General features: G+C 52.0%; 1 protein-coding gene across 1 annotated transcript in view; it reads left to right on the top strand.

The window, feature by feature from the left end:
• The window catches only part of ZFHX3 (zinc finger homeobox 3), a 143,324-nt gene that overhangs the window by 99,327 nt on the left and 16,378 nt on the right, over nucleotides 1-27,619 (top strand). Inside the window, 3 exon segments of the mRNA XM_065028232.1 lie at nucleotides 10,280-10,387; nucleotides 19,226-19,359; nucleotides 19,567-19,767. Coding sequence (XP_064884304.1) covers nucleotides 10,280-10,387; nucleotides 19,226-19,359; nucleotides 19,567-19,767 — 443 coding nt within the window.

The raw sequence follows: 27,619 nt of genomic DNA, 5'->3' as shown, positions 1-27,619 counted from the left end.
GCTGCGCCGCGCTGATGAACTGAGACTGGGGACAAGCGCTTGTAATTGAGAGAAATAAATTCTTATCACAGGCCTCTGCTGGAGCCACCACCTGTGCCTGCGCTTGCTCCGGGTTTTAGGAGCGTTTCGAATCCCCGGAGCTCCCAGTGTGCCCTCGTTAGTGTCTGAGCAGGCGAGTGCGGGGACTGCGGGCACCAGGTGGTGTCACAGGGTGGCCGAAAGCCTGCCAGCCCAACCGTTACCAGCCAGTGCCACCAACCCGCCTGGCTGCAGCCCGGGCAGCCCGTGCGCCGCGGCACCTCCAGCGTCTCCCTGGGAGCTGCTTCGTGCTCCTGCCTGTTCCTGCATTTTACTCAGGACTCAGAGCAGCAGCAGCACCTTCCATCTTTATCTGAGTTGGGATGGCAACTGAAAGATCCTTCCCCAATGCATGAGAGGGGATAAGGGCATCATAGGGGAAAGCATTTTTTCTTGCTCAATAAAGATTAAGGATGAATATATAGTTTCTTATAAAATATACCCATCTCCCATTTTAAATTAAAAGGAAAAAAAAAGTCCAGGGGTCAGCAGGGCTCTGCAGCTCGGATGTGGCGCAGAGACGTGGTGGGGAGCGCTCCCGCCTGCCGCAGAGAAGCTGTTTGCATCTCCTCGCTCGCAGCAGCCCCCGTAATTTTGCCGGTTCCTCTGGGTTGCAGAGCAGGCGGCCGCCGTCAGCGCCGCGCAGGCGGTGGGAGGTGAGTGGAAAAGCTTCACTTGACATTCCCTGACCTCCCCGGTGCAGCTGAGCACCGGAGAGCCGGGGCTGAGATTGCAGTCGCTTTCAATTACTTGAAGCCAAGAGAGGTGGAGAAAAAGGGCCTGTTGGCTCCAGGAAGCTGCAATCTTCAGCTGCTGAAAGCTTGTTAGTACAAGGGGAAAGCAATTACTGACGTTCTGCCAGTGCCACTAACCCAAACCCAAGGAAGGGGCTGCTCAGCCCTCAAGCGTGGCCGTCCCTGCCTGTGGGTGACGCGGGGCTCATCAGGCATGTCCTCGTGGGCGGCTCCAGGGCTGTAGAGCTCTGAGTTTTCTGGGTCTCTGTGTTCAGTTCTGGTCAGCAGGTGTTTGCTGTGCCTACAAAAGTTTGCATGTGTCATCTGCCTCCTCTTTTGCACCAACCCAAGTTGTGTTTGGTGTCAGAGAGCTCTGCCCACACTGCACCGAGCCAGAGGAGGGTCACAGCGAGAAGGGGATGACTCACAGGCTGAGAACAAAGCTCCGTGTTTGAGGGGCTGCCTCGCTGCCCCAGCCTCTGTCCTTGCACAGAGGGCTGAGAGCGTGACCATTCACACCAAGCTTTGGTATTGCAGCTTCCTTGCAGGCTGGTTTTTGTGTCCAGTTAACCTGTGGAGGTGGCACACGTCTGGTGACCACCGTGTCGAGAACCCCTCAGCTGGCTGGAGTCAGTGCCAGCTCTGTCTGGACCTGCTGGGTCTGTCTGCTCTGGCCTTCTCGGGGTTCCAGAAGATGATCCTCAACTTTTCTCTTTGAAGTCCCTGAGAAGCCCATGAGGCTCTCTGAAGAAATGTCCTTGGCCATTTAAGAGGCTGCCACCCCCAGCTGCGTGTCTGGCCCCTGCAGCATGGCTGCGTTTCTCACCTGGGCAGCAGGAGGTGACCCTCCTGTTTGAACACGGGTGGTTCCAGCAGCCCTGCCGACCCCTGTACTCCCACCACCCACTGCCTCATGCCAGCAGCACACCCCAGGATGATCCTCTTTTATTTTTCGTTATACATGTTATTTATGGGCATTCATGATTTCCCATGTTCATATATATTGCTAGTTTCTAGAAATAAGCTCCAGGAAGAGCCCAGTGACACGACACCGCGGCCAACATTACTGCAATCTAGTCGGGAATGCACCGACCAGACCGCACGCTTCAGAGCCCTTTGGACTCACTCCATGTGCAAACCGTCCTTAAAGACATTTGCTGAGAACCATTAATCATTTTTTCCTGTTCTTCATAACAAAAACCTTCCCAGGCCCAGGGAGCGCCGACGTGCACAGGCCCCGCGCCGCTGCCACCACGCTGGGCACTGGCCGAGCTGCCCTGCTGCTGTGTCAGCCTCACCACTCCCCTGGGCCTGGACCTTGTGGGACAGTGTGTCGTAAGAATATTTTAATTGTCCCAAAACTGGAGCACTATAATTATGGCTTTTCTAAGTTTTTAGCTAAGCTTAAAAGAACTCCAAACATGCTGAGGTTGGGAAATTCTTGGGGAGGGGGCGAAAGAGGGTCGGCCACACATTAATTAACTTTTCATTGGAGCGATACCATGGAGACTGAGAATTGAGCAGGAGTAGTAGATCTAAAAAAAAATAGAACTAATGAGAAAAGGGACATTTTAGTGTTTGAGTTAAGAATGGTTTATGATGATGTTACAGGGCAGGATTAAAGTTGTTGGGAGAACTCCTATGTGTATCCAACACTTAAGGCTCAGCTCATTTTTGCTACAGTTACAATATTCTCAAGATGTACCTTTTCCCAGAGCTGACGAAGTTAGCTTTAGCTTCAGCTTGGCTTTAGTGCTGGTTTTGTTGATGAATCTGAAATTTCTCTGGAGTGAGGTTGTTGGTACTCGGCACAAAGCAGCTCTTATGTGAGCACCGCGCTCCGCTCGCACTGCCAGCCGAGGCCCCGTGGATTTGGGGCAGCGGTTCCTGTTCTAGAAGGTGGGATGTGAAGTTCCCAAAGTGTCTTGGCCTTTCTGAAAGCACGCGCTTGTGTCTGCGTGGTTGCAGTGGGTCCCTGGAGCCTGGCCCGGTGCTGTGCCAGGTCAACGCGGCTCGTGACCAGCTCCGAAAACCCACCGCTCTCTGTCTCAGCAGCTTCACTCGTGTTTGTAGCAGAGGGAAACTGAGCCAGGGATGGGCAGGGTCTGCGGGGAGGCGGGTGAGTGGAGGGTGAGACCAGGGGAGCCGGGGGCAGGGGGGCAGGAGATGCTGCTCCCTTCATCCACCAAACTGGGGCTGGGCACCACGCTCCCCGTCCCCCGCAGCCTTGTCACCTCTGCCAGCCCGGCTCCTCCAGCCTCCCACCCCCGGTCCCCGTTGTCTCCCAGCCCCGCACGCCAGGGTCCGCACTGTCCGCTCCCTGCAGACCTGCAGCTGGAGATGGGTTTTCTTTTGTTTTGCTGGTTGATGCATGTTTGTGTTTTTGCATGAGTCTCCTTTCCAGCTGATTCCGGTTTAGAGCTAGGTTAAACTGTGCAAAATACTGTTTAAAACAAAAAAACAGAAAGGAACTTGTCAAGATGCATTTGTTAGATCATGTTTAAAATGAAATAGAATTGAAGGTAGTTTTTGTCCAGAGAAGGGGGGGCTGAAAAGCCGTCAAGCCGCAGGAGAAAGCCCCTCCTTTGTTGTCCTCCTGACATTGAAGTGTAATTTTTCATGGTTATTTGGACTGGAAAATGGGGGGAAAGGGAGAGATGGGCTTGCGATTATTTCCCATAAATGACAACACAATCACATCACGCTTCACTACAAACATGCTCAAGGAATTTGCCTTTTTTTTACATTTCATGTGTGAAAATAACAACAACCTTTCTAGTTCTGCTGAAATTCAAGGGAGCAAATCCCTGTTGGGTTCCATTGACTTAAAATTTAGCCCAATTTACAGAAAGACTGGACAGCCTTGTTTGCAGGGTCAGGGAGAAGTCGATGCCATCTCAGGGAGGGGGTTCTTGCACTTCTGTCCCTTTGCGCCGAGATGCGGCGTCCTCTGGTCTGTCCATTGACAGCCAAGGTGCGGCCGGGCCCTGGGGGTGCACAAGGAGCTGGCGCTGTCAGAGCCACCGACACACTGCCCGCGGCTGCGGTGCCGGATCAGTCCCGGATCAGCGCGGGCCGGTCCCGTATCAGCCCGGGCCAGCACCAGGAGGCAGGAGCAGCTCGGAGCTGCCGGGTTCTGTGGAGGTGGAGGGTTCTGAGCAGTCAGGGCCTTTCCCAGGCTGTTCCTGCCCCTCTCAGATCCTTGCAGCAGATTCCCGGCTTCTTGCACCTGTAAGGCTGATGTCAGTGACCGCACATGGACCATCTTCAGCTTTCTGCTCCATGTCCCGCTCTTCTCTTCCCTTAAAACAGACCGTGGCAGGTTTCACCACTACTAGGTTCTATTTTTTTAAGACAGAAATTGTCTTGTCTTCAAATTGTCTGGTATTGATGGCATTGTTCCCTTTCCTAGTGCTGCTACGTTACCCAAAGCCCGAAGCCAAAGGCTGCAGGATTTGAGCAGCCTCCCAGCCCAGCACTGCTCAGCCATGGGAGGCCCAGAACTGGAGCTGGGAAATCACAAAAAGTGACCGAATGCAAAAATAATAACCATATCAGTCACCGCATTCGTATTTAAGAAAAAAAAAGGTGCTAATGTGTGCCAGAGGGTCATCCCATCTCTGTTGAGCAAGAAGCTTGTTTGGGAGATAACCAGAGATGTGGAAGCTGTTGTAGGATTTTCAGATCTGTTCAGGGAAACTGGCCAAAAATTCTGAATTTTTTCTTTGGAGAAGAAAGCAAAGGAACAGAAGCTAAAAGTTCACAAATAGTTCTTTTGCTGTTGGATGTATTGTTTTATTTATCTGAATACTTGTCTCTCTAGTTAACTGCACAAAAGCCAGATAAACGTTCCCTGCCTTGAGAAGATAGGAACTGGGATGGCTTTATCAGCTGGGGGCACGCTCGTAGTCAGTGTTTTCTTTTTTGTCAATGAAAGCTGCACAGATACGCTCCAACCACACTCTGAGACAGGGCCATCTTGGAAATAAGTGTCGTTAATCCAAGATACATGTGGCATTATTGCTGTTTCTCTGCATCCTTTTGTCAGATGATGGGACTCACCCACCTGTGTTTGCATCAGGGCTGCAGTCCATGGCGCTTCTCTCGTAACCTGTGCCTGGTGCATCCTTTTCACTGCTTGGAGTCTTGCTTTTCCTATTAGAAAAGTGAAAGGAATAAACAAGTTTATGTAAAATAATCCAGTTAGGTGCTAGCACAGAGTGTATTTGTGAGCCGCCCGTTCTGAGCCAGCATCATCATCCCAGCGGGGTGCACTTTGGGGACAGCTGGGCAAAGCCGCTCATAGGGTGAGCAGCAGTGGCCGGTGCCCTCTGGCCCAGCACAGCTAGCGGGCTGAGCCCTCCTGCTGCCCCGCGGACCTGGACCGCGGCACGTCTCCTGCCGGGGCGCTGGGACCGGGCGTTTGAACCCGTGCGAGCAGCCGGGCCGGGCGGCAGCCCTGCGGGGTGACCTGGCCCGCGGCAGCTCGCGGGGCCGGCGCGGCACGCGTGTCGGTGCATGTGCAGCGCACAGCTGGCTGCACACACGCCGGGCTGTCACCTCCCGGCAGCGTCAGCTTGCACAAGTCAGACGGGTCTCAATCCTGTCGTTCCATAGGCTTTTTTGGCTACTTATCCTGAAAAAAGGGAGCATCAGGGATTCTTTTTGTTTCAAAGGAGAGACCCTGTGTACAATTAAAACTTGTTTCTGGTAAACCTCATTCCAGGAAAGATGAGCTTTTAACAAAAAGCTTTTGACAGCTGCAGGGTATTTCATTTTTTTTAATGCCAAATGAAAAATCAATACATTTTTCTAGGTTATACATATTCAGAACAGGCTTGATATTTCCATTATAATGGAAAATGGGTGTCTGCACATCTCGCCTGTCAGAGCTGCACCACCGCATTTTCCAAGCCACTGCTAAATATTTCAAACCTGATTTGATTGTGGTTCATGACAGCTAATGTTTCTCAGCTCTCGAGCCTGCCGGAGGGTGGGGAGGCGAGCGCACGCTCTTTCTCTCCCATCCCTACATTTTCGCCACCCCTGAAATGCCCCTTATCCCTTTGGATAAAGATCTGGGTTTGTTAAGGAAAATCCAGCTGAGAGGAGAGCTGGGAGGTCTTGCACTGTTCAAGCTGGCCTGGATCCAGCTGGGGGTTGCTGACTTCTACCCTCAGACTTTGTGGGTTTTGAGAGGGGCAGTGTGTGTGTGTGACGGTGTGCAGGGACCCGGCTGCATTTTCAGAGTGTACCTGAGTCAGAGATTCTCTGACATCTGCAGATGTCAGATACTCATGATTTTCCAGACTGTTTTCCTCTCTTCCCCCTACCATAGTGAATGGCTTAATTTTAAATTAAAAGGAAATGCCACTGTCTAAAATTATTTATTCATGAAGGAGGAAAAGACTCTTTCTAAGATTTTGCATGGGCAGATTGGTGCGGTGGGAGAGCAGGCTTCTTGGATGCCAGGTGCCCCGCAGCTACACGTGCCCGTTCTTGGTGTTGATCCGAACCCCAGTGGCTGGAAAATCTAAGAAAATTTCTCGATAAAGCATCATGGCCTTGCAGATGGCAGCCTGGTACGGGGACCCATGGGCAGGTTGTGTTTGTATTTCAGTGGGACACAATCCCCTCCATGCAAATCCCAAAGCAAGAACTCTTGCACCCACCCTGGCAAGCTCCCACAGAGCATGAAGCCGCCTTGTCCTTCTTGAACCCCACATGCCGGTGTTTCTGGGAACCAGAGGCACCGGTCTGGCACCTGCATCTTCTGGGCATGGGCTGCAGCAGCATCGCTGCCATTCCAGAGCCCCTTGTTAAGGTTCCCAGGTCAGGAGTCAACCCCATCCCCTCTCACAAAGCATCTCTCTACAGAGCTCCCCACAAGTCCTGGTCAGCCCCCCAGTATGCTGCCGAAACACTGCAGAGACTTATCACCCTCTGGATACCAGCTCTGACTCGGATACCTTTAGGGATGTACGGTCTTAAGCTGGGTACCTTTTTAATGACAAAACGACTGGTGGAGTTTTTATCAGTCTTCTTAAGGAAAACAATTACGTGAGTGAGTCCCAATAGTGTGTATAGCTTCAAGGAGGTATGGTCAACCAGTAACAATATGGTCATGGTTTGGAGATAAATTCCCTACATCCTGCTGACCATGGCCTCCTGCAGCCTTTGGGAGCTGTGGTCACGAGGCTTCATGCTCAGCTGCGGGTCTGTCATATGGGGCTCTTCAGATGTCTGGTAAAAGACAGTGGTAAGCTCTGCTCAAACACAGCATGGGAGCAATGTGACACCAGGATTTGCAGGTAGTTAAAATGGAAGCTCAGAGCTCCTTGTTGCATGTGCAGTGGATTGAGGAGAAAAGCAGACCTTTCCCTCCCAGCTATGCTGCTGGCCCTGTCCTCTCAGAGGGGTGTCCCAGGGGAGCACAGGAGGATGGACGGTGGGTGCCATTGGTGTGTGTGTGTTTGCTGCCATCGCATCTCAGGAACGCCTCAGCAGCTGCAGCGCTGTCACCAGAGCGGGGGTGCATGTGTTTGGGGAACAGCACCTTTGCTACACTGTGTTTCCCATGCTGGAGGATCTCGCTGTTGGTAGCTGGTGGGATCACCCGTGGTGCCCTGTATGCGGTCTGTTGGCGCTGGTTCTCAGCGGTTCGCAGCTCTCTGCGGTGCACATGGCCAGCCGAGGAGTAGCGCAGTGAGGACGCTCTCCCCACTGTCCCGGGCTCAGCCGAAACGCTGCAGCTGCAAGACAGGCCAGGCTGAGCATGGTGAGCAGGGCTGCAGCAGGAGGCTGCGGCAATGGGATCCTGAGGCAGCCGGGAGTGAGCGCTTCCCTGAGGCTCCTCACCAGGCGCTGAGTCCCAGGGTGTCCCCAGTGTGTCCCTGGGGTGTCCTTGGGTCCCTGGTGCAGGGAGCTCCCCAGGTGCTGGTTGAGGAGCAGGATTGTCCTCGGCACAGGCTCCGGGAGCGAGGAGCCAAGAGCAGCACTAGGGCCCTTCCCAGCGGAGCACAGCCTCTGTGGGCAGATGTGTCTGGTGCTCTTCTCCCTTCCATCCTGCTTTGAAGAAACCAAACACTTCAGAAAATATGAGCTCAGGCGGGAGGGGGAGGAGGTGTAGAGGCCGCTGTGCTCCCGAGGTGTGTGCGGGAGGCAGCTCTGGTCTCGCCGGGGCCGCTGCGGGTCGGGCTCAGGGGTGCAAGGGTCCGCGGGGGCTCGGCTGGAGCTGTGGGACCGGCACAGGGGCTGCAGGCCCAGCGGGGAAGGAGGATTTGCCATTTGTAGCCTTGTTTTTTAATCATTTTCTGCCATTATTGGTATTCATAGCTCACATTTTTCCGGTTACTGTCAGCCTGGGCTTTCATCCATTTTAAAGAGCTATTTTTTCCCTTGTTGATGATGATGATGGTATAAAGACAGATGGTGTAACTGCTTATGAATGTCCTATTTTATTCCCCTCGAACCAGACAGTGCACTTGAAAACGTGTATTATTTCCACATGCTCAGGTTAGAGCCCAGACAGTGTCTGAGCAGCAGCCGGCCGCCCTGCGCCTCCTGCTCCAGGCCGGTGCTGACACCTCCGGGCGGCAGCCGGGAGTGCGGCCGCGCTGGGCCCTTTGTTCGGGTGGGGGCAGCGGGGCGCTGGGGCCATGGGGGCAATGCGGTGGAGGGGGCAACGGGGGCCAGGGGGGCAACGGGGCCGTGGGACGGTGGCTCCCACCCACCTCTGTCCACACATCTGTCTGCAGCAGGCAGGGCACTGGCCCCAAGGGAGCACTGGAACCGGCAGAGAAAAGCTGGGTGTCCAGAGAGAGGTTAAAGTGAGGATTTGAATAAATAATAGAACCCCTGTAATGAAGGTTTTTAATAAAACCAGCCAAAAGCTGCTTTCTGTGCCACTGCCTCAGTTGAAGAGACACTGTCTCACCCTGCATGGCAGCAGTTTGAAGACAGCAAGGTGGTTGGGTTGGGTTGAGGGGGCCATTTGTTGGTTTTGTCCCCAGAGTGGAAAAAAACTGGAATTTTAAGTTCTGAAACATGAAGCCAGCTGCTGAGTTCCAAGCCCTTCCCTCCAGCAAACTCGGCCACTTGTCTCACAGGCAGACTGCACACCTTGCCCTTGCATCACCAGTTTGTATGTTCTGACGTGTTAGGTGCTTTGCCCGGCGATGGCACCCAGCGCACCTCTTACCCGGGGGTCCTGCTTTGCCTGGCAAACACCACTGGGATCCCTGCAGCTCCTAAGAGTTTCCAGCTTTTAACAGAGTAAAACAGGGGTAGAGTGTAAATCACAGTGCTTCCACTTAATATCAGTGCTGATCGCTGGATGCTTTTACAAGTCCCTCCCTGATTTAAGCTGTCACATTCGCCAAGGGCACTGCTGAGTATCTGCAGCCTCCTAATATATATTTTTAATCCTGATTTCTAGCCCTGTCTTTGTTAGGGGGAGGATGGAAGGTGGTGCTCTAACTGGTCAGGTAGTTCAGATGAAACCTCAGGATAGCATAGGATTTACCATGACCAGATAATGCGAGTTAAAATTATGAACTGTCCTGCCTAAAAGAGGATATAATGGCTTAAGAGAACCCTTTCTTCCCAGTGTTGATGTAGCCCCTGCCAATTATGTGGTTGCTGTCAAACTGCAAGCACTAGACATACATACCCGAGGTATTAGATGGTAACGCAGCTGCTGTGGCGCGGTGTCCCGCTGGCGCGGGTGCCTGTGCGCAGAGCGGAGCTGTGCCGTGTCGACACGCTCGGTGCCACCGCCTCGGCACGCCGGGGCTCTGGCTGACAGCCATGGCAGCGGCACTTTGTGTTCTGTTCTGAGCTTTCAGCGCTTCGCTTCACCGAGTATTTTTTCTCCTTCATGCTTTTGCACCTGTATGATCCTGCCTGTGTTCAAACTCTTCCCCTGGCTGGAGTGGAAATGAGCCCCCAGGCCTCGTGTTGGGTCTGTGGCCGCAGGCGGCAGCGCTGCTTCTTGTGTTGTCTGAGCAGCAGTGAGTGGGGGCATTTCTGCAGTGAATTAGGGATCTCGGTGACCAGGGTTGGTGCTCTGCAGTGCTGTTCGGTCTAAAGACCTTGAGATGGGGATGAGGAGGAAGGCTGAAGGTGCTGGAGGCTCCCGTCAGTCCCTGGCACTTCTCTAATCCATGGTGTGATTGGGTAGAAACTTCTTATACCAGGGAACTGGTTTGCTGTTTGTTACACCACAGGGGACAACAGTACCTATAAGTGGTAGGAGTAGGTGAGATTCTTCATCCCTCCCATTTTTCCTCTGCCGTTTCTCTCTTGCCCAGCTAGCAGGTGGTGTGGGGAGAGCGTGGGTGATGCTGGAAATGGCCACTCGGCTCTTGTGCTTCAGTGCTGGCAGTCGCTCTTGTCCAATGGCAGTTACTTGCTCTTCTGTTTTGACTTCCATTTTTACATTACACTTTCTGCTTCTCTTGTTTCAGAAGAATCCGTTGAAGATGTGGAAGGGCCCAATGAAACAGCTGGCGATGCTGAAGAGCCTGCTAAGGAGCAAGAGAGTGGAGGGGACAAGGACCAGAGTAAATGGACAGGTGGGTTTTGGTCCCTCTTTTTGTTTAAAACCAGGAAAGTGGGAAGAGCAGTGGTGTGCAGAACTTTTCCCTTCAACAACCGCACCACAGCACTGTCAACGTGACGTGTTGTCCTCTGAAGCCTTTGGGTGCAGCTTCGTGACACACTCGTGCGGTTTGAGCCAGGTCAGTGACATCCCCTGGGCAGGGGTGGTGGGTCAGAGCTCCCTGTGCTCGGGCACTGGACCCGGCTGGGGCGGGACGGCCGCTGGGTGAGGAGCAGGGGGAAGGGGCTGCCCCTCCGGGCAGCCGCCAGCACTTCAGGTGGATTAAGCATATCGTGAAACCCACTCTGTGTTGTTAACACTTGAGAGACTATTAGTCTGCTTTTCCATCACGGTCCTGGCTCTGACAGCAAGATTTTGATGAAGAGAGGCAGATCCTGAGCTCAGTTAACTGCTCGCTTTTTGATGAAGCCATGACATCCTGAAATGGAAACTGCAGATGCACAACAATACTTAGGTTGTTGCAGTGGACTCTGAATGGTGTCTCTTTGCAAAATCCTTAGGTGGATTAATTATGAAGGTATTAGGTTCCTCTGTCTTTCCCAGAAGATAGTTGCTGTCTTGCAGAGGTAAGTGCGAGGAATCTTTTAAATATTCCTTGCCTTTGAACAGAGAAAACTGCGAGATTGTCCTCCTCTAGAGAGGGCTGTTCCCCTCCTCGGCACGTGCTGCCGCTTCTGCGCAGGTGCGGAAGTGGAGGCACTGGGAGTAGAACTCAGTTCCCTTGGCCAGGACAGAGCAGTTCGGATTTCCCGTCTCTTTCTGCACAGAGACCCTTCTGCCAGAAGCCACCTCCTGCCCGGTTTATGGTGGCCTCTTAGTGAGACACAGCCAAAGAGATGTTCCAGCTCACACGGTCTTCAAAAGGATGAAACGTGGTCTTTCACCTCAATACAGTTTTAATCTCAGCCGTGGGGAGAGTTGCCTGCAAAGACCTTATGTTTGCTAAATGTTTTCACACCAGTGACCCGCTGTTCCGTACCTGGGTGTTCTGAGAAGGTGGCAGCAGCATCCTTGGACCCGTCAGCTCTTGTGAACGTACAGCAAACGGGGGCAGCACGCCGAGGGGACCGGCGTGGTGCTTGTCTCAGGCTGCAGGAGTGGCTGGGGAACCGCACACCTGGCAGCTCCGTTTGCCCCAGATTTTCCTGGGAATTGACCAACCGTTTGTAAGTACTGACGGGAAGATAATGAGATGAGTAACAGTCGACACGGATTTGTCAAGAACAAATCATGTCAACACGACCCAATTTCCTTCCGTGTGAAGAAGGCCTTGTTTGCAGTCAGTATCTTGCATCTTCGTCTTAGGAAGATTCTTGACGCTGCTTTTCAGGACAGTCTCGAAATGAAGTTCAAACATGATGGTGTAGGTGAAAATATTGTGGAATGGATGCATTTCTTCAGCACTGGAAAGCTTCCTCTGGAAGATTGTGTCCATTTCTTGGGGCATCAAGATTGAGAAGCAATTTCAGAAAGACCAAACAGCAGGAATGACCCAGAGAGAGGATGGTCTGCATAGCATCAGCTGTGAGGGGAAAATGGAGCAAACAGGCTTGTTTGACCCAAAAAGAGAAGACCAAAGGGGAGAACAAGATAGGTTGTCTTGTGCATAAAATGCTTCTGAAAGGAAGGAAATAATTTGTTCTCCATGTTCAGGATATAGACAACAAGAAGAAATAGGCTTATATTGAAGGGAGAAAGATTGAGGTTAGATAATAAATTAAAAAAATATATATTCTCCTGGTAAAGGTTGTGAAGCACTGAAGTAGATTTTCCGGAAGGTTCCTCAGAGATGTGCGGAGAGGATGAGCCGAGCTGTGTCGGGTGAAGCGGGCAGAGCGGATCCCGCTCTGGGGACACTGAGGTGCTGCTGGGACCCGCAGGTCTGTGTGGGGGGAGATGGAAGTGCAGGCCCAGAGCCAATAAATAGTGTGTTGCAGTGGGGGCTGATAGACCTGTTTTCTGTTCAGTTTCTGCTGCAATTTGATCATTATGTTCCTTAGCAATTTACTCACCTTTTGTGCCTCAGTGTCTTAACTGCGCACTGGGTGATTATTTCTTCTGCTTTCTTAAAGACCTGTGAGATCTCTAACAGGCATGGGCTGTGTCTCACGAGCTCCGTCCTCGCAGACCCCATGTGGGTCAGGGCTTGTGGCGGCACCGCGGTCCCGTGTCAGTGTTCACGCAGAAAAGAAAAACCCTCTGTACGTTTGCAAAAACGTCTCAGCCGCAATGTAAATTTATCATTTCAGTTATTTATTTATTTTAAAGCAGAATACTCTTAAGCAGAAGCATTCTTTAGGTAATGCTTCCATTACAATATACATGTGCAGAACTCCATCTGATTTAAGGAGTGTGCCAGGCAGGGAGATGCTCCTCACCTGATGGCTCAGCTTTAGAAATTATCTCATCGTGACCAATCTGAGATTTATCACAGGCAAACCAGCAAGGAGGAAAGAAATCGTGGCTATTCCCGACTCCATTTTTAAGGCAGGATGTAAATGATTAATATTCAACACAGTGGTTTCAGCGAAAGCCTGAATCAGACCAGGGTAGATCAGTACAAGACTTTTGAGATTTGAGGTGGGGCTTATGTATGTTTTCTGGCTAGAGAGAAGCACTTCATCCGCAGTGACCCAGCTATGAGAGACTTTCTTAATGCACTGTCAGCTGTATAGATGTAGAATATCAGGGGTTTTTCCACAAAAACAAGAAACAAACTCTGCTTAAAATATAGATTAAAATGAAATATTTCTAGAGGACTAGCCTGAAGGGCTTTTATTTTTTTTAATGATTTTTTTTTTTTTAATCCATGATGCTCACCTAACACAGAGCAATTAGTGCAATGGAGCGTCCCTGATTCGAATCCGTGGTAGATTGCTATTAAAGGAGGTATTAATGGGCTGCCGAGAGCTGGGAAATTGTTGCAGAAAAGTGTGTTTATGGAGTATGGTGCTGGCAGGCATGATTTCAATCGGATTTGACATGTTTAACATAAATGTATACTGCACAGCTCCTGCAGTTTATGAATAATTCCTACAGGCCCACTGCCTTTCTAATTACTGAAATTGAAAAAAACAGGTCAGGCACATCCTGACGGAAATCTATTACTGCCCCTCCCCCGCTGCCGCTTTTTTCTGATTTTTTAGTATATGGCGTTTGTTGAGCACTTAATGAGGGGGAGAGTCTGTGGAGCAGAGCGAGGGCGCTGGAGCGATGGGCGCTGGGAGCGATGGGCACTGGCTCCTGGTGAAGGAAACCCAGCGGAGGGCTGGCAGCACACGGGGATTGCGCCTTTTCCCCCAGGTTTCACAAAGCACCGAAGGCTCCGGGCAGTGGCCGCAGTGCCGGCCGGCCGGCTCCCCGCAGGCACACGCTGTGCCAGGCAGCGGGGAGGCTGGGGCCCAGCAGCGGCTGGGGGACCCCAGGGCCCATCACCCTTCTCGGGGCAGGCGGAGGATCCTCCGCAGATCCTCCGTGGGCACCGCCCGACCGCAGAGCATCCCCGTCACCCTCTGCTGGGTCCCCTGTCCTGCCCCTCTGCTCCAGCCACCTGCACCAGTCTCTGGTGCTCCCTCGCAGTCAGCCTGGGCGGCTTTGTGACTCTTTTTCAACTTTCTTTTCCTGTTTATACCTGGTGAACTATGGCTTCTCATGGCTACTACCAGCCCTTCTTGCTGGTCTTAAGGAGTTAGCATAATTGTTTAGACCATCTCCCAGTCTTAACACGTTGATTTTAATAAATCAGTTGTTATGGACTCTCATGGTAGGTTAGTTGAAATACTTATTCAATTGAATTGAACAGCAATATTCACACATATTGATAGTTGACTCAGGAACCATATTAAATAAGTAAATGTAAAATATTATTGCTTATTTCCTTTTAGCCACTTAGTAATTAAAAACCCCCAAGATTTCCTGTGGTTCTAAAGGTATAACTGTAGACACCGTTGCTGGAAGAGAAGGTGCAGAGCTTTAGGTATCACTTTGTGAAAGTGGGCCCATGGGATGGGGTGATTTTCTCCCTGCCCTGCCTTTCCTTGTGTCCTGTGCGATTCTCTGAGCGGCCAAGAGGCAGGGTAGCCACCCAGGACTTTTCTTTCAGGTGCATTTGCTGGAGTGTTTCACTAGTCGTGTGCCAAAGTCAGTGTCTGAGGCAGCCGCTGCCACGGATGTGTCTGAGCACCAGACCCAGCGTGGCAGAGCCACCAGCGGCCACAGTGCTCACCAGCTCTTTTGCTCCCCGAGTCGGAGCCGGGATTCTCATGAATTTTGGGATTGCTCCGTGGCTTTGTGCCATTGCTCCGGGACCTTCTGTCCAGCCTGCACAGGCCATTTTCTGTCCCTCAGCACAGGGCTCTGGGATGGCAGCACTGTGTTGGAGCCTCGTGCTGGGAGCAGCGTGGTGCCCAGCGTGTGTGTTGGGGTCTGCAGGGATGTGGGTCGATCTGTCGTGCTTGTGATGGCAAGAAGATCTCTGCTTCCAGTTGTCCCTTGTGCTGCCCAGCATTTCACATTTCTGGGTGCTCTGTGTTTGGACACAGTGTGGCAGAAAAGTCTGGTGGCGGCTGGAGCTTCTGTGTACCGTAATATGAATATTTAATAGTAATTCAGTTGTTCATACTCACTGCAGGCTGGAAGGTATGACACAGCATTAGAAAAACAAATTATTTGACCATTTTCAGGGCCACATTTCTGAAAGGCAGCAATAAAGGTCTGGGTAGAAAAGCATGCTTGCAGATCTCTGTGTATTTACTCCTGCCTATCATGTGATCACGTTATTTATCAAATACAGAGCTGAAAAAATACTGTAGAGCAACAGGCAATATACAGGCCTGTTAGTATGGCTACAACATCTTATTAGAACGAATGGTACCTTCAGGGAATAAGGAATGTAAACAGAGTGTTTCGGAAGGAAACATCAGACCCTGCGTGGTCAGACAGGGAACGTGGCCATGCTGGGCAGTGCCGTGCACCCGCGGCCCTTCGGGAGCTCCAGTCAGTGCTATGTCACCGCAGTTCCTCGGTGGAGTCACCTCCCCAGAGTTATTCTTGCCTTATTAATAGAACTTGCACCAGTCTGCCGGAGAGGCTGAGACTGAAGCTTTGTGCGCCATGATTCTGGGCTCCTGCACAGCTTTAATGGAGCTGCACAGGGAGCCTGGGCCACGGGGCTTGGCCTCGCCCGTCACCGCGGGTGAGGCTGCACGAGCGTGGGAACAGGTGAAACAGTCTGCCCAGCGGCGGGATTTCGGGAGGAAAGCGGCTGCTCCATGCGGGGTGCCGGCTGCAGGGGCATTCCTCACCGCGGGCTGTGCGGGCACGGCAGGGCCCAGCGGGTCCCAGCGCTCGTGATGCTGAGTAACTGCTCCAGGAAAACACCAGGGAAGATGTGAGGAGGGAGGCACCACCAAATATGGAATTTTACTTTCCATCGGGCAGTGAAAACACGGTTCCCTAGTCCCGCTGAAAACTTTTTCCCAGGCCAGCTGCTGGACTGAGCCGGAAGGGATTTTTTCCAGTAGGCTGGGGGCAGGGAGGGCACTGGCTCTTAAATCAATGGCAATGGCAGAAACCCCACTGTAAATTTCTAGGGCAAGTGGCAAGCTGGTTTACGGAATGCAGGGAGTTGAGAACCTCTGGCTTACGGAAAGCAGCATGAATTAATAATCATTTAATTGGCTTCTCCATTATGTTGGTGGGTTGGGAGATGGAAGTTTAGATGAAGGGGCTGTCAGTGGTACTTCAGCTAAAAGAATCCGATGGCTGGGAGGGGGTGGCGGTTCCCTTCCCACTAGGACAGGGAGCAGACGGCTTTGGGGACCTTTGCCAGTTTTTCCTGAGAACCCAGCAAGAGAAAGGATCCCCACTTCAAGGAATTTTCCTATCTCACCTCTGAAATACCACTTGGGAGGATTTCTGCTCCTCCTCTGAAAAGCAGAAGCTGCCAAGACAAGTCGGTGTGTGAGAAGCGCTGCGGCGGGGCAGCCGGTCTGCACAGCTCCGTCCTGCTGCGCCCGACTTTTGGTTACACTTGCTGAGAAACAGATTTTTCTCTAAGGTCAGCAAATCTGAACTAAATCCATTTAAAGAGTCAAACAATAAAAATACCAATTGATAGATAGTTGTACATCATACTTTAGACACAGATGCCTTTTTCTTTTCTGTGACGCCTGTACCTCTAGTGCAGTCTTGCCCATGGTTAGTGCGCAGGCCTGTGCTCACCATCCCCGGTGCCGAGCTCCCATTCAGGGCCGAGGCTCTTGTGACATTTTTGGACAAGGAGGTTTTGTCCCGTCGGCCCCGCGGGCTCGGGGAGCTCTGCCAGCAGTGCCGAGCCGCCTGCCCTCATTTCTCCAGGCAGAAGAGAGTTCTTAATTCCTCTGATCTGTGATGTGGACTGAATGTGTCACTTTGTGTGTTTGGCTGTTTATCAACAATAAACTTTGGTCTCAGTGTTAAAATTCCCACTCGAGCTGTCAACTCAAAAGCTAGTACTTAAAACAAATATTCAGTATGCGTTTTTCGGAACTCTGCAACAAACTGGTTATTCTGGAGCCTGGACAATCATTAATAATTCTGGTTTTGAAGGATTGAAGTTATGGGTTGAGTCAAGTGCATTTAGTAATATTGGGTGCTTTGGAGGTGGTAAGTAAAAGTCAATTTTAATTACCCTTTACTTTTCCCTAATTCTAAGAAGGCAGCTTCCCAGTAGGAAAGAAATAAGGAAATACCCTCTTGTGACTGCAGAGGTTACGGCTGGCATTAGCAGCTATGGGCTGCCTGGCAGCTGAGGTGGATTCAGTCGCCGTGTCTGAGAACACTGGTGAGGTGCCAGTGCACGGTGGAGTGGTGGCACAGGGTGGGCCGGGGGCTGCCCCATGGTGCCAGCGCCGGTCCCACTTCCGGCAGGGACACCAGGGCTGGAGTGGGGCTGGCACGGCTGTTCTGGTGGAACGGCTCTGCCGACACCGGCCCCAACACCTGACTGCCCATCAGGGCTGACGCTTTGGCATCCAAGGCTGTGCTGAGGAGTGGACGATGTCAGCAGTGATCAGCTCACATCAGGGCCACTTGGGTCACACCGGGCTCAGGCAGGGCCCAGTGGCCCCCCTGCCATGGCACTGGCTCTTGACCCTGGTCTGTGCCACCCAGGCCCTGGGTGGGAGGCAGGAACACTGTCCTTGCCAGAGTAGCCGCACAGGCAGGTCCGGGGCAGCACTGCTTCAAGCACCTTTCATTAGTAAGACCTAAGGGAGGGTGGCTTTGGTCTTGCAGACACCGTAATGACTTTGCAGTTCTGACCCCAGGACAGCCTCAGGTTCCGCCGCGATCAGCCCATTGCTCTGCACAGGAGATATGTCCCAGGTCAGCCCAGGCACCGCAGACTTATTTTACACAATGAAACGCCAGGTTTGGAGAAATGTCCTAGCACCAGAGCTCTTCTGATCCCTGCCTTCCTCTGGCAGCTTTGTCATGTTTGCAATACCTGTTTTCCCTCTCCTGGAAGTATTTTTGCCTCTGTTGAGCTGAACCTCTCTAGAGGTGGGTCTGGCAGGGAAGGCGTTAGAAATGGACTGTGTTGTGCTGCGATGTGGTACCCTCTGGAACACGGCTCGTGGTGGTGAGTGGAAGGTTCTTTGAGAATGAAACACTTCACCTGCATCTTACTCTGACGACATCTTCTGAAGCAAAGAGCAGATACCAGTGGGTTCACAAAGAGAATAAGAGACAAGGGGAAGAGTATGGGGGGACTGGTCTAAGAGCGTTACAGCGCCTTGTTAATCGGCAGCCGATCCATCATATTAAATATCCAGCTGTCATATATTACCTTTCAAGTGAAAATGAATAACTCCCATTAAGGGCGAAATGGGTTTGAAGTCGATTCGAGACAGATTAAAGTACTGTTATGAATGTGTGTTCGGGGAGGAGGAGACGGGGGCTGTGTATAATATACTTGTCCTTACAGTTTTTAAATAATAGATGTCCCACAAATTTATGTACTGCAGGCTGCCGGGGTTCGGGGGAGGGGGAAAGGTCAGGGGCGTGCTTCTCAGAGTGCCGTGGCTCGCAGTGTTTTGCTGTTGACTTCTTGGCTCATTGGCCTTTTTCTGTTTTGCTGCAATCCAGTCCTCAGCCTGCTGTGGGATGGTCCGTGTCCCATGCCAGCCCTGGCTGTGGCTGGTCCCGCTTGGCCGGCGCAGCTCTGGTGGCAGCACTTGCCAGGAAGTGCCCTCAGCTGCTCCTTCCAAGGGGCCCGGGCTGGCCGTGGCGTCCCGGCCGTGCCATCCCGGCAGCGTGTGCCGTGCTGCTGTGCCGTGGGGCACAGATTGCCTGGGTTGGTGGCCACGGCCTCCAGCACCTGCAAAGCAAACGTATTGCAGAGTGTTGGCGTGCAAAACGTCCTGGTGTCCAGGAGCGTGAGTTCTCCTTCATCAAGTCAGCACGGCTGCTCATGGGGGTGACGCATGGGCCTGCACATCTCGCCACGCGTTTGTGTCTGACCCAGACACGGGACGACACTCTCCTGCACCCAACAGGTTGTAAGCAGCCCACAGAAATAGCTGAGGTTTCTCTGCTTCTGTAAATGACACCATTCCCTTACTAGGGAAGATAATCAGCAATTAACTTTTTTTGGCCAGGCGTGCTTTGTAGGACACAAGTTAGTCCACACTCATCATCCTCCAACTCCTTGGTATGTGTTTCAAGAAACAGCAACAGAGTAAATGGAACTCTCTTTGTCCAACTTAAGCCTCTTTGAGGATGTCCTGATATAAATCTCTTTTTGTTGCAGCACCAGCCAGCCAGGCAGAGAAGGAGCTGACAGAGCCTCCAGCATCCTCTAAACGAATATCATTTCCCAGCAGCTCTGAGTCGCCTCTCTCCTTTAAATGGTCAAAAACTTCAGAGGAGACCAAATCAGAGCAGGTAAGGAAGAAGAACCCAGTTTTTTGTGCATCTACAAGCAGGTAATTTGTTTCATATGTGCCAAAAGCAAAGAATAAAATAGGAGAAGGAGGATGAAAGGTGATAACTGGTGGTAGGAGAAGGCATCGAATTATTAAAGTCTAGCTGTAAGGAAAATGGAAAGCAGCAGCTGTAACAATTGTGTGATTCATTTGTCTTGCTCTGCAGATGTACCAGTGTCCATATTGCAAGTACAGTAACACAGACGTGAACCGGCTGCGGGTGCACGCCATGACCCAGCACTCGGTGCAGCCCATGCTGCGCTGCCCGCTCTGCCAGGACATGCTCAACAACAAGATCCATCTGCAGCTGCACCTCACCCACCTGCACAGCGTGTCGCCCGACTGCGTCGAGAAGCTCATCATGACGGTGAGTGGCTGCGCAGAGCACAAGCGGGGACGGGCTGAGCCGGAGGGGACGGGCTGGCTGCCTGCCCTGGCCTCGCTGTGCTGGGCAGCTCCAGCCTCGCAGGTTTTTGCCATCCCTGCATGTTTTGTCTGCAGAGATGATCTTGTCCGTGCTTGAGCACTCTGGGAACTGGCAATGTTGCAGTGTTGAGTAATTTCCCTGTGAAGAGGTTAGAATAAATATGATTTCCTTTAAGTCCTGAGGTCATTGCATGGGATCGCATTTTGCACAGAGCTGCTGGGAGATGCTTTAGCTGATGTGCTGCTCCTGTTGCAGAGGGAAAGTGCTGGTGTGTTGATGAGCGCCTCCCAAGGAGGACAGCCAGGGTGATTAAGGTAACATTACAGGAAATTAGATATCGGGCTTCTGCTTAAAATATGATTTTAAGAACCAACAGAGGAACTTCCCTTGGCAGTCTCATCTCCTGGAGAGGAGACAGTCTATTGTGCTGCCCATGTTCTGCGCTTCGTTCACTTAATGAGGATAATTGTTGTGGTTGTATGAGATAAGTTGGATCTGTTACTTCTGCGAGGAGTCACTCCAACCAAAATTACAATGCTTCTGTTGTGTAACAATTCCCTTTTTTCTAAGTAACCTGAACAAGCGAGGGATGAGCTGCAGCTGGCCCAAGGGAGGTGTAGCTTTACGGGACTGTTGAATACTGGAGCTAATGTTTCGTGTGTTGTTTTTAAGATGGTTTGAAATTCCTTAATTTAACTTAAAATTGAAGCATAGGCAGTTAAAATTCTCTGAAGTGGGAAGTTAGCCACTGGAGTGTGGAGCGAAAGTTTGGTAGGTAAAGTCAACTGTCTTCATGTAGAGCTCAAAACTTGTCACGACTCCACTTCTCAAGCTGTTTGCCAAACAACATGGTGCCTGTGGATGGGCTGGGGTTGCTTTTGCAATATTCTGATGAGGAGCAGAAGCTCGGGGCGGCAGATTGTAGTTTGCACTGGGCTCTTGTTCTGCCCTGCATCCTGTTTCAGCACCCGAGGTGGGAATCCTCCTCCAACACCACCTCTGAGGAAGCAAAATTCGTCTGACTCAAGAGCCAGTGCTTGCGAAAAGTGGTAAATGAACAGCGCAGTGTCCAGGTTCTCACGTGCAGGACACGGGTTTGTGCTGTGCCGAGCTGCTGGCGAGCGCCTGGTTGTGTGTACGGCTGTGGGGCCTCTTCTGTAGGATCTGGACCTGCTGTCATGGCGCAAAAACGGTCCTAAAGGCTCACCCTCCCCCCGGCACCCAGCACATGCTTCAGTAAATAACGTTTTGAGTCCCAGAATGTTGTTTTCATGAATTCCCTTTTCATGGGTTTCACATGAGCACACCATTCCATTTGCTAGTGTCAGTTTAGGATACGGGTAGAATTAATAAGACACATTTTCAAAAACCTTTCTAAATTCACAAATTGGATGTATTGTCAGATTATTTCTTCGGTATAATCTTCAAGGCAAGGTTGTGTCTGCAGTTTAGAACTTGTTGCCAAGTATATAAAGTAAATATTTATTTTGATTCCTGACAGTTTTTTCTCTTAGTCATTTTTTTTCTTGCACCCCATTTCTGCTTGTTTTCTCCCTTCTTTGCCAATTCCTGACAATGAAGGTGACTAATAACATGTTTGTCTTAATCCTCCTGTTGCATATCAACCGCCTCCTGTGACATCGTTGGAACAAGCACATGCAGCATTGCCCAGCTCTTCTCTCACAGTTCTCTCAGTCTTCTCTTTCTATCACCCTTCCAGTCCTCTTACAGCTCCCTCTCAAATGCCTTCATGCCTTTTATCTTCCTCCTTTGCTTTACCAGCTCAGCTACCTGTCCTCCCCTTTTTCTGCTCTCTCGGCCCCGCTGGGCTGCGCAGAGTCCTGTCCCCCGGCCATCTGTGCAGGCTCACAGTGGCCACAGTTGGACCGGCACTCCCAACCACCCACGAGAAGCACATCTGCCCAAGTAGGTGCTGCATTGTAGAACCCGTTAAGCACCCGGCCAGGCTGACACCCCCAGCACCCTCTGAATGACAAAACCCCAAGAGGTGGGGAGAGGCACAGCAGCCGTTCTGGCCCTGTGGAGCTGCTGTGCCTGCAGGCGCTGCCAGGGTTTGGCTCCTGCACCCAGGACAAGGAGCGGTCCCCTCACAAAGACCTGGGTCTCTCTGACCTGCATCTGTTTTGATTGATGGTGCTTGAGTGTGTAAATACCTTCTGAGGACTTGAAGGAATCTTACGAGCTTCTGACTAAATTGGTGGAAGACACTTTGACCTTCCAAGAGCAGTGAGCAGGAGCTGAGCTGCTTTCTCAATGCCAGCAAGCGTAACCAGTTTGCTAAGGGTGTCTGTTGCGCTGGCTGAAATGGTTCGTTCTGAGCTGGGCTCTCGGCAGAACGTGCGGTCTGGCATGTCTGCGGTTGGGCTGGTCCATCCTCCCAACCAGAGCAGGTCTGTGTCCTCCAGGACACCAGGGGACTCGACTCAGAAGCCACTCGTTCAGGAGCTTGGGACACCCTGCAGATGTGGCAGCGCTGGGGTGGACGGTCCCTGTGGGTCCCTGTGTGCTGCGCTGGAACAGGGCCGCATCCCTCTGCCGGGAGAGCTATGGAGACGGGCTGAGCCTTCAAGTTCATCCTCTTGAGTGCTTCTGGTTTATCCACCTGGCTGTTGCCTCTGGCCCTGTGCAGCTCTTTCCTTTGGTCCCTAGACACGTGTCCAGGGAGGAAGATTGCCTCTCCTGCCTCAAGTCAAGTACATGTTGGTCAAGAGGGTCATTCTTTTTTACATTAAATGGCAAATATTTGGAGAAATCAGTACAGCATGTGCAGAATGTAGCAGCATCAAAGATTCCTGTCTCAGTCTGACATGTGAATCTAGTCTTGGTGCCACTGCGAGGGAATTGCAGTCCAGTAAATGGGAGCTGGGTCCCTTTCGCCACAGCATCTTTGCACTCGGCATTCGGAAGAGGCTCCAGTTAATAATACCTTATCAGACGCCTTTCAGGAACCTGCAGTGTCTAATATGTCTGTTACCATGGTAACGGCTGCTTGCTTGTGCTCAGCATCTCGGGGCTGGCTCTCCGTGCCTCATCCTTTCCCGCAGCCAGCAGCCCGGCTGCCAGGCCCAGGGGACACATGGGTCCTCCCACCCGCTGGGACGCTGGGACAGGGCTGCCGGGAGAGAGGAGCTTGAGCCACATCCCCACACGACGTGAGGCAGGGCCGGGGCTCCCACTGGCCCCATCTCCTGCGGTTTCCTTCCACGGGGCTGCTGAAGGTTGCGAGGTTCCTTGGACGCGGCATTCCAGCCGGTCCAAGCGGGTCTAATCGCCATCTTTCCACCTAACAGCCTCTTTGCTAATCTGGGGCCTGTGCCGCTTCAGCAGAGAGCCCCTTAATGAGGGTGAAGTGCAGTTCGCATGCACAGTCTGTTGACAAGACTGATGGGCTGATGGGCTGAAGCTGGGAGCAGGGACGGCTTCCCGAGAGCCTCCAGAAGCCGAGCTCAGCCTCTGCACATCCCTCTCCCATCCGTCCTCTTGTCAGTTTTATCTTCCTCGGTTTAGGGCGTCTTTCCAGTGTTTCCAGCCATCTTTCCATCTTTTTCTTTCCTCCCTTGCTCTACGAGTGATTCTTGCCCGTCCCTGCCATCCTCACCTCTCGCTTTTGCTATCTCTATGTTTTTTCCCTCTTGCCTATTGTCTTTTCTTATTGCTCTCTCCCTTCTGTCATTCAATTTTTCTGTCTCCCTCCTTCTCGCCCCCTCTTGCTCCCCCCTTTCCCTCTCACTCTGTGTCTCATTCTCCATCTCGGATGAAGGTAATGAAAATAATCGGGCTTCATTAATTCTGAGCCCTGTGAGATGATAGCCATTTGGAGCCATGTTTGCCAATTAGATGGTCTAAATTAGAAGTGACCTTGGTATACTGCCATCGCTTTGCCTCTCTGAGTCTAATGAAGCTTTTCACTCCAGCACCCTCTCTCTCTCTTTGTAATGGAAATTACCTCCTTTGTCTGGTTCGGGAACCCTGCATTGCATGTGTATTTCCCCCTGGTTGCATGGACATAGGGAGAGTAATGTATCTCCTCAGACCCCATCTAGAGATTTTATTTTCAAAGCCGCACAATTTCAGTATTTTGGGGCATTCACAGAGGAACCGCAGAGACCGTCCACACCGTGGGTCACTCGGGCAGAGCGGGCCCATCCAGCACCCAAGGGCAGCTGGCTGTTCACGCTGGCCAAGATTAATTTTTTGGACGTGCCAAGAATATGCTCGTGTCACGCTGCCCTGAGCCTCTGACCTGTGATACACCTGATACGCGGCTTTGCAGTTCATCGTCTCAAGAATCTGTTAGATCGAGAGGTGGCGGGAGCTGCGCAGGTCACTGTGAGGGCTGGCAGCGGTGCTGGGTGGACGCTCAGGCTGCTCAGAGAGGTGCTGGGCTGGTCCGTAGGTGTGGGGCAGGGGCCACTGGCTGAGGGTGCCGGTGGGACGGGGAGGTGGTACAGGCCGTGTGCCAGCCCTTGGGTTCTTGTTACGGTCACTCACTGGACCACAGCGTCTGTAGAAATGGCCAATGAATTGGGGTGCCCTCACATGTCAGTGGATCTCGCCGCTGTAAAGAAATTTTACCTGTTCCAGGGGATCTCAGTTCCATCCAAAAGGGAGGGCCCTTGGAAGCGGAGAGGCTTGTCCCAACAACTTTCCACCTTCCAAAGCAGACAGGGCTCCTGTGCAGACTGCTCCCGAGGGCAGCTCTTGGCCGGCGGTGCCGTCTCCGGTGCAGGCCAAGGGGAGACGTTCCCAGGTGGGGTGCAGGGGGGGCTGCACGGTCCCATGGCTGAGCTTCCCCCCACACTCCTTACCCAGCAAGCCGCTCACTGCAGCCAGCGCGAGAGGGATGGGGATGGGTGGTCAGAGCGAAGGGTGCACCCCGAGTTCCTGCCCTGGTGTTAGGGCTTCCCAGACCTTCATGGTGACCCTGCATCGGTCACTGAAGTGCCAATAAACAGAGCCCGACCCACTGTTGGTGTCTGGATGCCGGCTCAGAGGGAGCGGGCAGGGGTGAGCTGCTGATCCCTCCCCATCTCCAGGCTGGTCGGAGGAACCATTTGCCATCGTGCAATGACGTTGCTCTGGAGAGGAGCCGCGGGTGCTCCTGGGCTGCAGAGGTGGCTCTGGAGTGACACGTGTGCCCCGCTGGAAGGCTTCACTGGTGACTTCTGGGCCAGAGATGGCAGCTGCAGAGGGGATAGATACAGTTTCCTATTAGACAGAGCAAAATGAGCATGTATGGAAGAAGGGAAAAGACAAATCACGTTTGTTGGGCTCCTATCTGTAGGGTTGTTATTTTAATAATGGTTCAACTTGACTGACTTGTTGCCACTGTGGACCAGCTGGTGCTGCAGAGACCTTTAAACAGGGAGATGGAGGTGTGGAGCAGGGCTGAGGATGGTGCGGGGTTACGCACGGATATTGCCAGCTCAGGTGAGAGGGAGGCAAGAGCTTTTTACAGCGCAGACACAGGCTGTGCTCGACATAAACATGTTCCTCTCTATCACCAGAACAGCCAGTGCTGTTTAGATAAGTCTGAAGTAAAAAATGCGATGCTGCAGAGCAGCTCTCCTGGTTTATCTGCCAGGTGGCCGTGGCCTCCTAAACCATCCTGCTCCTTTGCTGCTCCCGCTATTTGCACATAATTTCTGCATGGACAAGGAAACGGCGTGTCCTCAGGTGTACAAATAGTTAAAATGGGCAGGCTGGAATTCAGTGTAAATGCAGAAGGGTTTGAGCTCTGCGGCCTGTTGTCACTATTTTCATCTTTTGCCGTGTCTCGGGGACAGAGCGGTCCTGCCCTGGCAAACGGCACAGGACATGGGCAGTGCTGTCAGGAGAAACCTGAACGGTGCTGGGCAGGTAGAGGACTTGAGCGGGGCCACCAGAGCGAGACCAGTGCCTTGGTGTCGCATTTTGCTTCCCCTGCGCGGCTCCTGCAGCCACCCTGCATCTGTATCCAGAATTTCTCGTTTCCTGCATTTTTATCCAGGCTCTTTTCTGTTTGCTTTTTGGGATTTTGTAACACAGCTTTTTTCTTCATGTTCCCCCCCCCCCGGCTTTTTTTTAATTGTGGTGGGAGGTGTAGAAGTAGTCTGAGAACTGTGGCTGTGGAGATGCAGGTAGATAAAGGTAATTACTTAAACACATATAGGGCAGGACTTATTGGTTTGGAGACCCAGATTAAGATGCAGAGGAGCATGTGAGGTTGATGATTATATTTCGGGGAGAGTTAATTGACGGAAGGTGAAGGCAGACAAAGAACCGCTGCTTACTGCCTTCTTGAATCCCAATCAGGAATTATGATTAAAGACGCGGCGAGACAACAGAGGCCTGATGAATTGGTGTCTTTTTTTTTTTCTTTTTTGCCGTCATTCACACTTGATTGACTTCAACCTTTCAAGTGCAAAAGTCTCTCTTTTCCATTATTATTCATAGCCATCTGAGTTTTTCTAATTAAAGTGTATGAAAACAATTACTGATCCGTCGCACTGAGTGTGGTAGTGGGGATGGCTGCCTTACTGTAATGCGTATAAAAAGCCCACAGTTTTCTATAATGATGTGCAGCTGAGGTGTTAGATAATTTTATTCTTTTTCTACTCTGTTGGGGTTTTTTTTAATTTTTCATGATTTATTTTTCATAATTCCTAAAGATCCTAGGAAAGCGCTCTCCCTGCTGATAAAGCGGAGAGGGACGGCTCCTTCTTGCCGCTCCTGCTCAGCGTCCCTGCTCGTCCCCCTCCCCTGAGCTCGGCTACTGGGAATTAACCAGTGACCTTTCACGTCTCCCGACCCACCACCCACAGCCATCAGATGTTCACGCTTAGAGTAGAAGGTGGAATGAATTTGGTGTGCTCGGCTTGCTTCCCGGTGATTTATCAGTGTCAGCTGCCTTTCCTGTAGCCATGGGCAGGACCCGGCACTCATCCCGCCACCAGTCGTCCCAGTAAAGGGAGGGAGCTCAGCATCCCTCCCGCTGCACTTCTGCAGCCTCTCATACGTGAGCATTTGCTTCTGAGGTTTTTCATGCACTGTTTTTAGTTCTGTTCACTTAGTGAAGCCAAGATGTGTTTGCTTGGATTTGACATGCATGTAGATAAGGAAGATTTCATGTCATTTGCTAATACGCGGTTCAGTCAGATCCATGTGGTCACTGACTGGCAGAAGGCAGGGCACGCTGCGTACAGATAGCAGCCACACTCTCTTCCAAAATCTGGGGCTCAAACACCCTCCGAGTACCTGACAGAAGGGTGGAGAGGCTTGTTTTGCCAGGAATCGTACCAGTCCAGAAGCACTGACTGATGCCTTGCTCTCCCAGCGCTCAGAGGGAGCAGCAGCACCCCAGGCATTGCAAGTCAGTGTTGGTTTCTGTTCCTCTCTGTACCCGGCCCTGGTGAACGGGAGCGCTCGCTGCGGCTGCCGGAGCCGCAGAGGTGCCTCAGTGGCCGCAGACACCTCCGGCGCTGGCAGCAGCGTTGGGGCGGCGGGGACGCTGGCGGGGACACGGTCCTTCTGTCTGGCTGCTGCTCCAGGACAAGGGCTGCGGGGCAGCGTCCCAGGGCTGGGACAGGGGCTCTGCAGGTTCAGAACGTGCTCGTTGTCCTGCATCTGATGCCAACCACATGCAAACTACTAGTGAGGCAGTTGATGTGTTCTGTGTGTGACCAGACACAAAGAAGCACAGTTTCCAGACAAAGATGAGCGTATGCATGTGACTCTTTGAAGAGCGTCTCTAGTTAAAGCACACAAACTCTGAGGCTCTTTAAAATGTTGG

The sequence above is a fragment of the Columba livia genome, chromosome 13, assembly GCF_036013475.1.
Source record: "Columba livia isolate bColLiv1 breed racing homer chromosome 13, bColLiv1.pat.W.v2, whole genome shotgun sequence".
Classification (NCBI taxonomy): Eukaryota; Metazoa; Chordata; class Aves; order Columbiformes; family Columbidae; genus Columba; species Columba livia.
This window is presented reverse-complemented; position numbering and strand designations above follow the sequence as displayed.